This window comes from Natrix helvetica (assembly GCF_964273705.1).
Source record: "Natrix helvetica genome assembly, chromosome: 3".
Classification (NCBI taxonomy): Eukaryota; Metazoa; Chordata; class Lepidosauria; order Squamata; family Natricidae; genus Natrix; species Natrix helvetica.
In genome coordinates this window covers 20,857-37,777 of record NC_138549.1, presented here as the reverse complement: position 1 = coordinate 37,777, position 16,921 = coordinate 20,857, and the positions used below count along the sequence as shown (strand labels likewise).

Sequence of the window (16,921 nt, the reverse complement as noted above, 5' to 3'; positions counted from 1 at the left end):
ATGGCAGCTGAACCACAGGGGTGTGTGTATCTTTTAGGGGCTCTGAGACCACGTGGCCACATGAGGCCTATTTCTTTTTCAGCACCAGAAAAGGGAGCTCTGATTTCACCCTTTAAAGCAGGCAAAATCTTCAAGAAAGATGATGAGCTGGGCTTGAATGATAAAAACAAGACTTCTGAAATCCAGAGTGTGGATAAATGTTAGTGTTAGAACAAGTTGCACCAGGATAGAAGGAGATAGAAGAAAACTCAAACAAAAGCTTAGATAATAATGTTATCTTAACTACAAGATTAAATCATAGGGAATTTTCTTCTAATTTGTTTGAATTCCAAATGGGGGCTTTTAAATACTGTCCTAACCATGTATGAACTAATTTCTTTCCCTTTCTAGCCGTGTTTCCTAAATCAATATTTTATTTAGGCATAAAGGAAGAAGTGGAGGAACAAGTTGATTTGATTCAAGCAACTCTTCTTTCTTTCATGAAAACTTCATGTCTTTCGGTTTCAAAGTTCCTTTCATAATTTAATACGGTAGCATTTTAAAACTGAAACATTTTTATGAGAATACTAAAAGTATAATTTCACCACTTGGAAGTGATTCTAAATGGGCAGCTGATTAGGGTATGTAGCTAGTAAAAATATTTCATGCTACTCTTCCTAAATTAATAGTTCATCCCATATGGCTTTAAATATTTGAGCAGCAAAAAAAAAACAACCTGTATACACACATACAATTATTACTGCTTCCCGTAGGCATTTCTGAGTCTGCTTTTGTTCACTGGTGTGACAAAGCCTTGTGGTATTATCATACATGAGAACAGTCATACACGAGAAGTAAGATCAGGGTTGTTATCCCCCACTGCAGAGATGGTAGCATTTTCAGAGGCAATAAATGGCTTACATAGAAATAATGTTCCTACTATGGCTGAATAATTTACAATTCTGACATGTTTAGATGTCACTGTAAAAGGCAATCATAAAACAGTTTTTCCTTTTTCATGACATCCTACGTGATGTGGACATCACAAGATGGAAACATTGAAAGAGTTATCACATTTCTCAGTTGGTCTCAGGATCACGTCTGTCAATGCAACTATGAAAGGGCCCATATTTTCATTGGAAAATAAAGTATGATTTGTCTTTAGGTGATTATTGTAACTTGAGTTGATGCTGTAACCTTTAAAATGTTACTGTTTGGTTGTGATGTGTTTTCCTTCTGTATTATGTAAGCATGTCTTATGTTTTTTTTGATGCAACATGTTTTTCCCGGTTTGCAGAATTTCATCTTCTTGTACTAGATTTGAATTAATATAATACTTAAAATTGTATAAAATTGAATATACTTTAATTACTGACTTTGGCCAGTCAGCAAATACAATAAACCCCAAACTGAAGCCTTATTCTTAAATCAATGAAATTAATTAAATATAGTCAGGATAATTATAGTGACAGAGATTGGGCTTTGTCTTAAGCTCAATTTTTTTAAAAAAAACCAAACCCTTGCAACCATTTGCAGGTAGTCCTTGCTTAAGCTTAATGACCCACGGTTGTGACTGGAATCTTAGTTGTTGAGTGAAGTGGTTGTGAAACAAATTTCCTCGGGAAATTTTCCCCTAACTGTAATCTTTGTGGAGCAGTACCACATTGAAATATTTTTTCCTACTCCATTCAATCATGTCTGATCCTAAGAGACTGCCCCTGGAGAAGCCCCTGCTGTTTTCTTGGCAAGGTTTTCCAGGAGTGGCCATTGCCATTGTCTCCTTCCGAGGGCTGAGAGTGAGTGACTGGCCCAAGGTGGCATAGTGCCCAAGGCGGGACTAGGACTGACCGTCTCCCATTTTCTAGCCCAGTGCCTAAATCACTACACCAAGTTGGATCTCCTCACCCGATCAGATAGTAATTCATCATTTTGTTGGTGACAGCAATGTACACATTTTCAAGTTCTCAGCAACACTGCAAGCCAGCAGATGTCGCTGTTTCCTTGCATACCATTTTATCTGTGGTTGACCTACAGCCAAGGGTGCAACTTTTCCCTGAGCATCATTGACCACAAGTAGGGTGTGGGCACTTTTTATTCAGAAGAAGGAAAAAGAAATCCTTCCTGTTTGCCCATTTTAATATGAGAGGGCACAGAAAGTCTTTGGCAGCCCAATCCCCACCCCCAATTCTCAACTGCTGCATTTCAGGACTCTTGGCCCTCTCCCAAGAATTGGGGTCCTTTAACTGTGATTCAGAAGCCATTCAGCATCGAGGGAGGGTGTGTGTGTACAGCATGAACCACTAGGGAAAAGTGGTTTCAAAGGACCTGGGTCTTAACTCATCAATCGATCAGCAGCAACCATCTGGTTCCCCCTCTGTGTATTTGTGGAAGCACAGGAGCAGCTCCAACAATATTTTGTTCAATATATTTATCTCCTCTTGAAGATTCACCACGTCTCCATACTCTGGCCATCAGATATCTTTAGAAAAGCATGCCCCTTCTCCCAGGATTATAAAAAAGGACAAAAATAGTCCTGCAGCATATATGGCATCTTATTTCAAAAAGGATAATTATCAGAGACAATGTTTAGATTTTTCTTAGTGCTTCAAAATATTTTATTCTGAAATAACTATCTTTGAAAATCTATTAGCATCTCTGCTGTGTTCCCAAACAGGAACTCTACAGAGATATTAAATGGCTTGCACATACAGTTAATCTCAATCTCTCTCTCTTGCTCTCTCTCGCTCTCTCTCGCTCTCTCTCTTTCCCTCCCTCCCCAAACATACTCCATATTGCTTAACCACCCATCTTCCTATGCTGAAACCACAAGATTCACACTCCCCCTCCGCTCCTCCCCCTGCCCAAATGCTGAAAAGAATCTTAACGATTTCAGAGTGCCCCGCATTAAACGGGGGCAAAGAGCCTCCTGTCCAAGTGCAGCAGGCGAGCACATTCGTCTTGGTACAATTTCAGTCTTGTCTGGAACCAGGAACCCCCCCCCCCCCCCCGTTATCTGCATTCGTTCCAGTATCTTGAAGCATGTCAAGTATGTGACAAAAATATTCCAGCATTCTGGGAGGTGGGACAACTTTTGCACTTGGGTTTGTGGCCACCAACACCCTTCAGTTCTAAACATACATGGGCATCTGCTCAGAGTCACCCTAATTGCAAGATGGGCAACAAGTACATTTGATAAATACATCAATAAATAAGTTGGGGGGAAAAAGATGAAAAATTTATACGATCTGAAGAGAAACCAGAGTTGCAAATAGAATGCATGGGTTACTTTCAGAGACACTATGTAAGAAATGGTTTATATGAAGTATAGGAAAAAGTGAAAAGAAAAGCACTATATGGAAGTACCTATGTGGCTTTCAACGGTGGAAGCTCTAACACACCCAAATATTAATAGTATGAAAAAGGTTATTAGGTACAAAGATATACTAACAGCACAGGGAGAACTAAACAGAAGAAAGAATTAGAAGAACAAGGGATTGATATAGGATGGTTTAAACAAATGCAAATACAAACAGGGTATGGGAAGGAAGTAAAGAGTATGATTTTAATATGGAAAATTCAGAACTAGATAAGATACTCATGGGAACGGATGAAAAAATGATTTAAAAATTGTATAGTTATCTACTCAGAATAAATTTAGGAGAAGAAGAGGTTAAAGAAACAATGAAAAGATGGGCAAAAAACTTTGGATATACAATAGAACTAGAAAAATGGCAACAACTGTGGGAAAGGAACTATAAATTGACAATGGTAACAGCATACAAAGAGAATTTGTATAAAATGTTTTATAGATGGCACATGCCACCTGAAAGCAAAAGTGTTTAAGGCTAAATCAGCTAAATGTTGGAAATGTCATTAATTGCCAGGATCATATCATATATATGTGGTGGACGTGCAGGGATGCAAAAAGCTATGGGGTTAAAATACAAACATGGTTAGAGAAAATGATACATCAACCCGTAGAGTTTAAGCCAGAGGTATTCTTATTGAGTATTCTAACAGAGAAATATTTGATTGTACAGATAATAACATCAGCTAGAATTGTATTTGCACAAAATTGGAAAGCAGATAAAATCCCATTGGAATGGGAGATAATAAAGAAGACACTAGATTGTGCAGAAATGAATAGATTAACACTGAGAATAAAGGACAAAGAGGAATCAGTGTACTACAGAACATGGGGGCGATTTTATGATTGGCTTGAAAAAGGATATAAATAGAAAGAGAAAGGAACAAAATATGAAATAAATAACTCAGGTGACACATTATTAAATTAGGGGGAGGGGAAATAAGAAAACATTAAAACATCCCAGTAGATGCACAAGACACGGGAGGGGCCGGAGCACTGCCAACGGGGGGAGACGGGGCAACATCAAGAAAGCTCAGATCACACAAATAAGTAAGAAAATCCACATGATATAAATTGATTGAAATTATTAATGAATTTATCACACTGACTATATGCTATAATGTAATATTTGAATGCTATGCAAATGTATAACATGAGTCTGGAGGGGGGGTATACACACCGCAGTTTGCGGCTGCCACAATTTGTAACTTTCCCCATACCTTTTCCTTTTGTAAAACACCAAAAAACCAATAAAACTTTGTTTTTTTTAAAAAAGAAAACATTAAAATGTAAATATACAAGCCAAAAATGACATAAGTGGAACTAATATTAGAAATAAAATGTAAACATAGAAAATTATTTATATGAAAATTTAAAGTTTGGATTACTGAAACGCAACCTCGAGAACCCATCAGAGAAAATAAATAAGAGCAACAACGGAAAGGAGATGAGGGAAAAGAAGAAAGGGTAAAGCAGAGAAGTAAGGGTGGGGAATTAAGAGTAGGAGAGATGGTAAGAAAGAGGAGAAGGGAGGAGGAGAGGGGAAAGAGAGGAGAAGAAGAAAGGAGGAAGAAGAGGAAGAAAGAAGAAGGCATATATATGCTGGTCTTGTTGTATTCGGGTCTTTTCCCGTGTAAGATTGAGATTGTCTTGGCAACGTTTCAGCGAGGTCTCACTCGCCATCTTCAGGCTGGGTTTTGGCCTTAAAGTGTGATCGGAGCTGCCGTCTTTCTATAAATCTTGGTGTGTGTGTGTGTGGAGTGCTGGCTTTGTTTCAGTAAGTGGAATGATTGGTTGTGTTGTTGTATCATGATTGGTAGATTGGTGCTGATTGGTGCTGGCTGTGTGTCTATTGTTGTTTCGTATTGTAATGGCCTGGGTGGTGGGTGGGGCTCGTTTGTTGACTAGGGCTGCTTTCTAGATGTCTGGTAGGTGGGAGGTATCGTCACATTTATTCATGCTGTGGGGGTGTTTCTATATATAATGTGTGTGTGTGTGTGTGTGTGTGTGTGTGTGTGTAAAAATGAGTATAGAGATTAATGATGAATAGATAAATGCTAAATAGCAATTATAAGAATGTATATCTATGAATAAATTTGAAAGGGAAAACATAAAAAACTATTTGCTTAAAAAATGAAAAAAATAACAATAAATAAATAAATATGTTGTGTGAGTAGGAATAGCCTTTACAATCACCCAGTTGAGCGTCTGAAGACTAGAAATAATTGAATAACTTTAACTTAGACCTAGAACTTGCAGTTAAAAATGGCTTGCCTTGAACTCAGCTGGAGACGATGCTGGTGACATCATCGGGGGTGAGGGGGTGCTATGCACATCATACCTGATTTGGGTCGTAACCTGTTGACATCTGCATCCCCTGGGCTTTCTTTACGTTGGTGATGTCACTGGTTAAACAGACAAACGGCTGCTAAAGTTGTCCTGCGCTGCTGTTCCTGAGGCTGCCAGCGCTGAGGCAGTGCAGAAATGTGCCACCATCTGTTCTTTGCTTTCTTCTATTTGTCACTTCTTGATGTTAACGCAAAGAGATGCCTGGCCCAGGGAGCACACCGTGCCTTTCCCTGTCACAGCACCTAGGGAGACAGTTCTTGCCAGACAATATTAAATTTCTTCTCACCCAGTCAGCTGTGCTCATTTCAGCATAAAACTCTCGGATGAGGGCTTGGAAGGAGCTGTTGAAAACAAGGGCTCCGTCAAATAAGTCCTGATTCTGTCATTTTGACTCATATGTGGCTTTTCATTGCTTCTCATTGAATGTCAAGTCACTTCATTCTAAAATGAACGGAAGCGGCCCTCCTCACTCAGATCATGGCACTGTCACTCTCAGTGTTTCCTGCTTTGAAATGGCATCAGCAGCCGTCAGGGAGAGGACCTGTCCTGCTGCTTGAAGTCGGCTGAAGAGGAGGTAGGGCCCCTCCGAGAGAACCCAGGAAGACCCCCTTTCTCCCAGCCAAGGATACGGTACTGCAGGACTGCCTTCCTCCTTCCCACCTACTTCCTGCTGCTCCACTCTTTGATTCTCCCTGGAGTGAGAGAGACGAGGCATTTGGCTCTCTCAGGTTAAGGTCCACACAGGCTCTTTTCATCTCTGAACTGTGAGATTGGGCAATAAAGACATTGTCAGAATATAGAGGGAGCGTTTTAAACAACAGCAAAAGGCATTTTGAGGAGAGGAGAGTCTTACATAGAAGCAGAAGCGAAGTGGATTCATCTCATCTCCACCTCCTTGTGCTATTTACCAGCAGCATCTCCATCTCGTTTGGATTTCACCTCCGCTTGTCCCCAGCCATCTTGCCCCTTCAGCCGTTTCTGTGGAGTCAGGTGGTAGGGCTGGAGAGAGGTTGTTCCCAGAGGTCAATTCTGAATGACCCCGCCCTACAGTTTCTGGTAGAGGTGAAATACCTTTGGGGACGAAGGTGTGAATTTGAAAGACATCAAAAGATGACAGGAACAAAGAACTTGAAAGCAGACTAGTCTGTTACTACACCAAACATTCTTAATAGCTTTTCCCTCCAATCAATTTACTTATCAGAGATCTTGAGATCCTGTTTGTGCCAATCTAGTTCTAGTATCAGAAGAGTGAAATTGACAATGGGCCAAGCACCTACATTGTTTGAAGTTTTCCGGCACCATCTTCTATGTGCCTCTGAGCTGAAAGGACTAGAATCCCTGCACAGCTAGGACTCCTGGCCCATCGCAGTCAAGTGGTCCTGAAAGATACTGAGGACCACGATGCTGAAAACAATAAGAATCTGGGTGGTTGAACAGGATCAGATTCCCCGTCATCTATTTGCTGGAATAAATCACCTACCTTAATGATTAAAGCAGTCCAAAAACCAAGTAAAGAATTTATTGAAATAGGTCCAGGCAATCCGTTATTCAAACATAGCTGAATAAGCCAACATTTCCCCATAAATAGAAGATGTAAGGCTAGTGTATAATTGCAGTGGTCTTCCAGAACCACGAATGGCTTTTTGGTGGTTTAATTGCATAGCTTAATTGCCTATGGAGGCCTTAATAATCTCTGTAACCATGAGAGCAGCTGAGGGAGAAGGAGTCCAACTGAGGTGACTGTGGAAAGAACAAAGGGAATGGAGAGCCTCCAACTATTCAGACTTCCCTCACACAGTGCAGTTCCTCCACTCGACCACTCTCTGGTCAAACAAGGCGCTGCTTGAGTTGCATTGAAGGAAGAGCCAGCGGTAAGCATCCCCCCCATACTGGCCATCTCTGGCTCCATGGAAGGGGCAGGGCTTTGACGCTATCCTCCAGGGAGGAGGGAGGAAATTCCCCATCTGGAGTCTGGGTTGGACATTTTAACCAAGCAATGTGGCGATTATAGCTTTATATGTATACAGGTAATACCCGACTTACGACCACAATTGAGCCCAAAATTTCTGTTGTTAATTGAGATGTTTGTTAAGTGAGTTTTGCTCCATTTTACAACCTTTCTTGCCACAGTTATTAAGTAAATCACTGCCGTTGTTAAGTTAGTAACGCGGTTGTTCAGTGAATCTTTCCCTTTGACTTTGCTTGTTAGAATTTATTATTTATTTATTATTAGCATTTATATACCGCCCCCTCTCCCGAAAGGGACTCGAATGTCATAAAATGTGATCATATGACACCAGGACAGTGTAACGGTCATAAATATGAGTCAGTTGCCAAGCATCTGAATTTTGATCACGTGACCATGGGGATCTTAAGTGTCTTAAGTGTGAAAAATGGTCGTAAGTCACTGTTGACGCTGCCGTTGTAACTTCAAGCGGTCACTAAACAAACTGCTGTAAGTTGAGGGCTACCTGTAACCTCACCTCCCTCTGAATTTCCACAGCCTCCATGGAAGGAAGGCAGTCGTCTTCTGAGGCGGTCCTCCTCTTTCTATCTCAAAAGGTGAGAAGCCCCCTTCCTTTCTCAAGGCAAGGCTGCTGTTGACTCCAAAACTGGGCCTTAGCTTGGTGTCAAAGCCGAGGGATCACCAAACACAAGGTGTGATACAAGAATATACATTATTTTTTCGGTACCAAGATATAAGGAGCCTGGCTTTGAAAGCTGCCAAGGCCCTGATTACAGTTTTACAGCAATTCTTATAGTCAAGGGTGGATCATATTCACCCCTTTCCCCCCCCCAAAAGGAATGCATAACATATAATATTGATTGGTTACCTGTATTGCAGCCCCCCTCAAGCTAAATGTCACATCACCTGTCACTCACCCCAGGTCACCGGTATCTTGCAAAGTTTATACAATACAATACAATACAATACAATACAATACAATACAATACAATACAATAGTAGAGTTGGAAGGGACCTTGGAGGTCTTCTAGTCCAACCCCCTGCCTAGGCAGGAAACCCTATACCGTTTCAGACAAATGGCTATCCAACATCTTCTTAAAGACTTCCAGTGTTGGGGCATTCACAACTTCTGGAGGCAAGCTGTTCCACTGATTAATTGTTCTAACTGTCAGGAAATTTCTCCTCAGTTCTAAGTTGCTTCTCTCCTTGATTAGTTTCCACCCATTGCTTCTTGTTCTACCCTCAGGTGCCTTGGAGAATAGTTTGACTCCCTCTTCTTTGTGGTAACCCCTGAGATATTGGAACACTGCTATCATGTCTCCCCTAGTCCTTCTTTCTCTTAAGCTAAACATACCCAGTTCCTGCAACCATTCTTCATATGTTTTAGTCTCCAGTCCCCTAATCATCTTTGTTGCTCTTCTCTGCACTCTTTCTAGAGTCTCCACATCTTTTTTATATCGTGGTGACCAGAACTGAATGCAGTATTCCAAGTGTGGCCTTACCAAGGCATTATAAAGTGGTATTAACACTTCACGTGATCTTGATTCTATCCCTCTGTTGATGCAGCCTAGGACTGTGTTGGCTTTTTTGGCAGCTGCTGCACACTGCTGGCTCATATTTAAATGGTTGTCCACTAGGACTCCAAGATCCCTTTCACAGTTACTACTACTGAGCAAGGTACCACCTATACTGTACCTGTGCATTCCATTTTTGTTGCCTAAATGTAGAACCTTACTCTTTTCACCATTGGATTTCATTTTATTAGATAGTGCCCAGTGTTCAAGTTTGTCAAGATCCTTCTGTATCTTAAGCCTATCTTCTGGAGTGTTGGCTATTCCTGCCAGCTTGGTGTCATCTGCAAATTTGATGAGTTCCTCATCTATTCCCTCATCCAAATCATTGATGAAGATGTTGAAGAGTACTGGGCCTAAAACAGAGCCTTGGGGTACTCCACTGCATACTTCCCTCCATGTAGATGCAGTTCCATTGAGGACTACACATTGAGTGCGGTTGGTCAGCCAGTTACGAATCCATTTTCTAGTTTCCTCCAGTTTCTAGTTTCATGTTCTAGCTAGAAGGCTTTGAGGCTTTTCTTATAAGCGAGCTATTCTTGTTTCCAATATCCTGGCTTAGTGGTTTCTGACAGGTAAGTGGCTTGCGTCTGCCTCGCTATGACTGTGCAGCCCTCCCATTCCCCCCCCCATTCCCCGACAGCCCTCCCCCCATACCATTAGCAACAGTTAGCATGCCTGTATTGCAGAAAAGCAAAATGAAATAAAGCTGTTTCATTGTTCGTTTTAAGGCAAAGAAATGAAGAGAAAATGTTTTTCAGAATTCGTATTCCTCACTCTCATGTCCATGACACCCACACCTGGGGCCTATCTCCTTGCATGACCCTTCCTCTGATCCCCAGGGCCCCATCTGTACAATACATCCTGTTGCCTGGTCTTTCGTTGCCTATATCTTAAGGAACAAATTCCCTGTATTGTAAAATGTAACAACCCTCCCCAGCCCCCCCCCCCCAATTAGCTGTCCTCAGGTCTCATAAAGGATGCAATATTTGTGAGTACATAATATATATTCACACAGGTATCTGCAAAAATATCCCTTATAACTAGATAATTTAAATAATTTGTTGCAAGCAGCTGCGTCCAGTTTCTGAAGATGGAGCTCTGATGAAACTATCCTCCACATTAAGGGCACTCAGATGCTAATTGAGGGAAGCATGTTCCTCCAAAGCGGGATCATTTGTCTTCATCATCTCTGACCATCCTTGAGTGGCCTGACAGGAATCTCTGTTTGGAAGATAATAGGAACCACGATTACTGAGAGGGAATCTAATGCCTCCTCGGCCTTTGGGAGCAATTTGTATTCATTAATGTTCTCGCAGATTAACTCTCCCTGATTAATATACCAGCGTGATAGGCACCAGGGCTGTCCTGCTTGAGCTGCTTTGATAAATCAGCTCTGACTGTCATCGGAGGCTAATAGAATGTAAGCCTCCCGTCAGTCAGTCGTCTGGTGTCCTTTCGTCATTGTCCTTCTGTTCCTTCCCACTGGCTGCCTGAAGCAGGTCAGGGAAGGAGCTTCAGGCTGTCAGCAAAACCAATTCATCGCTCTCCTTCCAACCGGTGGGATGAGGCGTCCATACTCTGAATTAGGTAGAAGGAAAGTTTGGTTTTCTCTTCTTCAAATTCACAGGGTGTACCAGAAATCAGGCCCAGAGGCCAATAGACGGCCTGAAGGAGCCCATTGCACAAGAACGTGCAAACGTCAGAGGACAAGTTGCTCTTCTAAGGATGTTCAAATGAGTGAGGAGCTTTTGAGAAAGAAATGGCACCCTGTTAAAACATTTAATGTAATTTTTATTAAAAAATGTTTATTTCTATTCATTATTAAACTTCTATGGCGTCCTCCTCACCAAGCATACTGTTTTACAAAATGGAAGGTATAGTAGTGTGTGTTGTTTTTAATTTTAGGTGCTAAACAGTTATATCAACTTGAATTATGGAAAAAAGCAATGTGTTGCTATTTGTTTAAACCAAAATAACTATAATTTACAGTTTTGTAAATTACACTTTTGGGTCTGGTGGATGTTTCAGTCCAACTCAGAGAATAAATCAAAGGAAGGAGCAACATCTGTGGGCACGGATTGTCCCCCTGTATCTAATGGACCGTGTGAAATAAAAAATCAATATCTCTCCCATACCTAGAGCATCCCAATCAATAGGTTTCCTGTCCCCCGTCATCTCTTTTGGGTTTTGTTAAGGTTAACACTGAGGGCTGACAGCTCCTCTGGCACCCACCCACCCCTGGATGGGATATTGAGGGCCACTGGGGGTTCTCCCCTCTGCTGCTTGGGGAGGGTCCAAGCCCAGGGGAGCAGAGGAATATGGGGGGAGCCAAGGAAGGGCCAACACACTTCCTTTATTTGCTTGTGGACTGTACACCGCCCCGAGTCCCTTTTGGGAGAGGGGGCGGTCTAGAAGTGCGAATAAATAAATAAATAAATAAAATAATACCCACAAATCAACTTTGGCTTGATCTGGTTACGTCCTCTGGTCCAGGGGTGGGGGTGGGGGGCAACTACAGTGTGATAGCAGTCAAAGGACAGAGGATAAGGGTTGCTGTTGTTTGCCTCTGTTCTGGTTTTGCCCAAAATGTTTTTTTTTTCTTTTTAACATTCAGATTTTCCATGGTTTGTCATAAACTGAAATATCCACCACACATGGAAGGCCAGCCTCAGAAAAGACTCAAGCTGTCTTGAGCACAAAGGTTTCACAGGCGTAATTGACCCAGGAGACTTTCATTTTGGAGAAGCCACAAGAACAGCATCCTTCCTCAAAGCATTTGTGTGTCCCGGGGTCCCACGCCAAGGACACCCATGCAATGCTGCCTGTGCTTGTGCAAAAGGGGCCCCACGCCATGGTGCAGAATGGGGAGATATTTGGAAGGTCATCAGTATTTCAGCTCCGATTGTTGTGGGTGTGGAAAACTGTCATGGTGTTAACTGCCTTGGCATACACACACACAGCACTGATTAACGAAGGAAGAATGAAAAGACAGCTTAAAGCCTTCTGTGTAGAAGCAATTGCAGTGGGAAGATAATGGGGGAAATTTCAGATATTTACATAACGATGGGATTGTTGCACCATGTAACGGAAAAGATAGAAATCCTCAACCTGGGTGAAGTGTACATGAAAGCTAATCAAAATGATTTTTTCCCCTCCATTCTCATTTTGGTTTTGCTTGGTGTGGGAACCAAGAAAACAGTCTACCATATGCCTTCCCCAAAGAATCTTAAAATATGTATTGTTGCTGGCAAGGAAATGATAAAGGAACATAATTAGGCAATGATGACCCCAAAACAAACATAGATTCTTTCCTGGATGCCACGAGCCATCTGTGCTTGCCTGATGTTTATAGAATCTTCATTAGTGAAGAGCCTCCATAGATAAGAGGCTCAACTGGAACATCAATGATTGAGATAAGGGCAAGGGGACAACCAATCTGAGGATCCACAAAGGGCTGGAGGGGAAACACACAGCAGAAACCCAGCTTTAGAAAGGGACAGGCCTTTTTTTTTTAAATTCACAGCATGTTCTTCAGACTTCATCACACAAAACTTTGCTATTCTGGATCATTTGTTGTCCCCCAGCCTTGGAAATTTAACAAGATGTTATATTTTGGTGCCTGGACTCTTCTGTACATCATCCTCATTGTCCTACAAAGTGGAACTCTCATGGGAAGCCAGCACAGCTTACTCACAAAGGAGAATTCTCACAAATCTTCTGGTGAACTTGGAAATACGGAGGGAGAGGCCTATTTCAACTTTAAGGCTTTTCTGGAGAATCTGAAAGCTGATTTTTTAAGGAACTTGAACTTATCAGAGATACCTTCACAAGAAAAGATCAAAGAGGAACCACCCCAGTTTATGATTGATTTATATAACAGATACACCCAGGACAAGTCCTCCAGCCCCATTGCCAACATTGTGCGCAGCTTTAGACCTGAAGGTATGAGTAGTTTTCAATGGGTAAGCTAGAGTATTTTGAGATGGCAGTCGGGATCCTAAATTCCACTCAAATATTTTTTTATATTCTCCACTTGTTTTCTTTTATAATGTAAGATTTAAAATGATTGAAAGATAAATTACCAATGTAATTTGCATCAGTTTCTCAGGCGAATGTTAGTACTTCTATAGTTTCTTTAAAGTGCAGGTAGATGGTTCTGCTAAAGCATGCAGTGTGGCTGGGAGTAACCTCTGGGTGTTCTAGAAACCTCTGGAGTCACAAACATTTGCCAGAGGTGCGTGCGTGTGTGGTCCCAAAATCAAAAGAAAGCCATTGCTATTTCGTTTCTTCCTGAGCTGCATGTTCTCCTGAGACAAAACTATCTGGCTTTGATAACGGCCCAATGTTTCAAGATTTTTCTAATTAATAGGGTTGAACTATAGATCAGTCTTGGCTATCAGCAGCATCCTTTTGCAGTATTGCTAGGTGGAGTAAAAAGCTTTCAGCTTTGCTCCCGGAGGAAGAGGTCTTTAAGTACTTAATTTAAAAAAAAACAAAAACAAATGTTAGGATCCTACTGTTTGGTTGCAATTGCTATTTCAGAGGAGATTCAGAAACAGATCAATTCACCTAAAACTGAGGACAAAGCAGGGTTTGAGAGCATTGTCACCAAAAGTTGATCAACATAGAACTCTTCTGAAAGGCATTATATTAACTGATCAATTAACATAGAGCCATCCAAGTGTTACAGGTGGTTTAAAAATGTAATAAATACGTTAAGCAAGATTATATGGAAGGGGAAAAGATGGGCAAATCTCCCATTCCCCCTTAGATAATGCCTCCTCTCTCCATCCCACCAATTCAAAGTTACAGTTAAAATATTGAACACATCATCAACAAAAATACAAAACCCAACATTCACACTTTTAGGCAAAGAGACCAGCTAATGCCTCCAATCTCTTTTGAAAAACATAGATTTGGAGCCCATATAAAGTTCTAAAGTCTCCAAGAAGCCTTTAAGAGGGTTTTTAAAAAAAAATAAAAGTCTACCGAGTTTAATCTTGTCCTTTTGACAATAGCAGATTTTTAGGCTGATAACTTTCCCAATTGATACTAATTGTTTAAACCCAAACCATGCAAATTGCCCATTCTTTGAAATAATCCCCTAATCTCTTTTTAGAGAGGGCCAGTGTAGCAAAATGCTTAAGTGTTGGGTTAGAACCAAGGAAAGCCTGGTCTGAGGCCCCCTCAGTCATGGTAGCCCATTCAGTGACTCTCTGACAGGCAGAATCTGTCAACTCAGCCCTCTCCACAAAGTTCTTGTCATTAGAACAATACAGCTACTTACTTTGATTTATTTTTTATTTATTTGGAAAAACGTTGTGTTTCTGAGGATGTCTGATTTTTCATTGTGCAAAACTCCTTTCCCTGCAATTTCTAGATGTTTTTAAACTGAAGGGCGGGGGCAGAGTCCCTTGGTACTTCCTTCCCCTATTCCCCCCCCTCGCAACAGCCACTCTGTGGGGTAGAGTTGGGGCTAAAAGGGAAGGCTAGAGACCAAAATCACCAAGTCAACCTGCATACCTAAACACTCACTCCCAGCTGCTAGTCCAGCACCTTAACCGCTATGTCAGGTGGGTTTTTCTTTTACATATAGAAATTTTTAAACATATTTTTCATCAACAATACTTTATTTAATTTATTTATTCAATTTCTGTAGTCACTCATTTCAATCAATGATTCCAGCCAGTTTACAATATGCTGGAAGATATGTCCATTTCCCCATATTTCTAATAGTACCTTTTACTTAAATATAAGCATAATTTAATTCCTTTACTTTGTTTCATATTAGCATTTTAGTAATACTGGTAATGTAATGTTGAAGATTCAGCATTGGATGTACTAATCTTCAGGTTGAAATTCCTTTCTTGCTAGAAAAAGTCAATCATCATTATAAGAGTGTTTATCATTTTCTCCATCAGATATTTCTTCTCTGTCTTCATTGGAAATAAATCAGAAATATATCTTGCTCTTCAACGTTTCCATCCCATGGCATGAAGAAGTAACTAAAGCTGAACTGAGGATCCACATTGCATGTCAGAAAGAGTCAGAGTGTTTTCTGAGTGTTCATGGGAATGTAGTAATCTATGATATGCATGAAGGAGATAACTGGGAGGAAGCAGAGGGCGTAAGGAACTTCCTTGCCTCCAGAGAAATCCAGGGATGTGGCTGGGTGACATTTGATGTGTCCAGCACTGTGAAAAAATGGGTCAAGGCAGAAAAGACCAGGACTGTCAACCGGTTGGAGACCGCCATGAAGAGCTACGATCCAAGTGGTTTCAACTGTGAGCATCTGAACATCAGCGTGGCTCCTGATTCAAACCATCTGCCTTCCTTGATAGTGTTTTCTAATGATCACGGCAAAAGAGTCAAAGCAAACCACGCAGAACTTCAGGAAATGGTGGCACATGAACAGGAGGATGTGCTGAAGAGTTTAGTGAAAGGCCACGCTGCCCACAGGTGGAATTCTTGGCCTGCCCACGGAACCCATCACTCCCTGTCCAGAAGTAAACGAAGTATTGAGCTCAACCATTGCCGGAAAACAACCCTCCATGTGAATTTTAAAGAAATCGGCTGGAACTGGATCATTGCTCCTCCAGATTATGAGGCGTTTCAGTGTAAAGGGGGCTGCTTCTATCCTCTGACCGACAATGTCACCCCAACCAAGCATGCGATTGTCCAGACCTTGGTCCACTACAAAAACCCCAAGAAAGCTGTCAAGGCCTGTTGTGTTCCCACGAAGCTGGAAGCCATCTCCATGCTTTATAAAGATGAGGCTGGAACCCCCACCCTGAAATACGAATACGAAGGGATGAAAGTAGCAGAATGTGGCTGCCGGTAGTATGAGAGGCCCTCTCACTCACTTTAAACATGAAGTTGCGAGTGCAGCCCTTTCTCTTTGAATTTCTCATAGAATGGCACTTGTTGTAAATCAGTGACTAAGAATGGAATCATTAATTTCTAGACTGAATCTCCGGCACATAGATCTTTCTCTCCCTGCAACATTTCTTTGATATACTTACTGTATATTTTTAGGAAGATATCATTAAAAAACTCTGCCTGTGCTCATCAACTGTACTGTAAATATTTGTGGGGACTTATTGACTGCAGGAGCTATTTCCAGAAGACGAACCACTCATCACAGTAGATCTAGTGGCAGGAGTTGTTGTTTTTTTTTTTTTACTATTGTGCCAATACCACATATGTTTACAGAACTGTAACTTCTTCTCCAACCCCCAAAGAGAGGGAGTGTTTTTTTCACATTTCCATCATAGAAAAAATATGTAGAAGAAAAGCATTATGAAATACTTTTCTAGCAGTGTAACTATTTTCCAAGCAGTGAAAAAATATTTTAGAAATGATATTGAAATCTGATTACTATAAAGATTATTAAAGTATAATATGTAAGCAACTTTGGTACATGAAATGCACTCTGGGACCTTCCTTTATCCCAAAGTGAGTCCGATATGTTGCCTTTATTTTACTGTAAAACCCATCATAGATTTGGTGAGACTGGCATCTGTGACATTCCCTACCCTCACCCACCTGTCATAGGACAGAGGACACTAGAACAGGGGTGGGTTCCAGCTTCTTTTACTGCCAGTTTGCTCAGGGACATGCTTCAGGTATGCGCACACCTGATGCATGCTATGCACACATGTGCAAAAGTAAAAAAATGCTTCTGCA

General features: G+C 41.2%; 1 protein-coding gene across 1 annotated transcript; it reads left to right on the top strand.

The window, feature by feature from the left end:
- Positions 1 to 12,734: 12,734 nt before the first annotated feature.
- Positions 12,735 to 16,617, top strand: GDF2 (growth differentiation factor 2). Its single transcript, XM_081947603.1, has 2 exons — positions 12,735 to 13,177; positions 15,157 to 16,617. The coding sequence occupies exons 1-2, from the start codon at positions 12,760 to 12,762 to the stop codon at positions 16,074 to 16,076; spliced, it is 1,338 nt and encodes a 445-aa protein (XP_081803729.1). The 5' UTR covers positions 12,735 to 12,759; the 3' UTR covers positions 16,077 to 16,617.
- Positions 16,618 to 16,921: the final 304 nt, after the last annotated feature.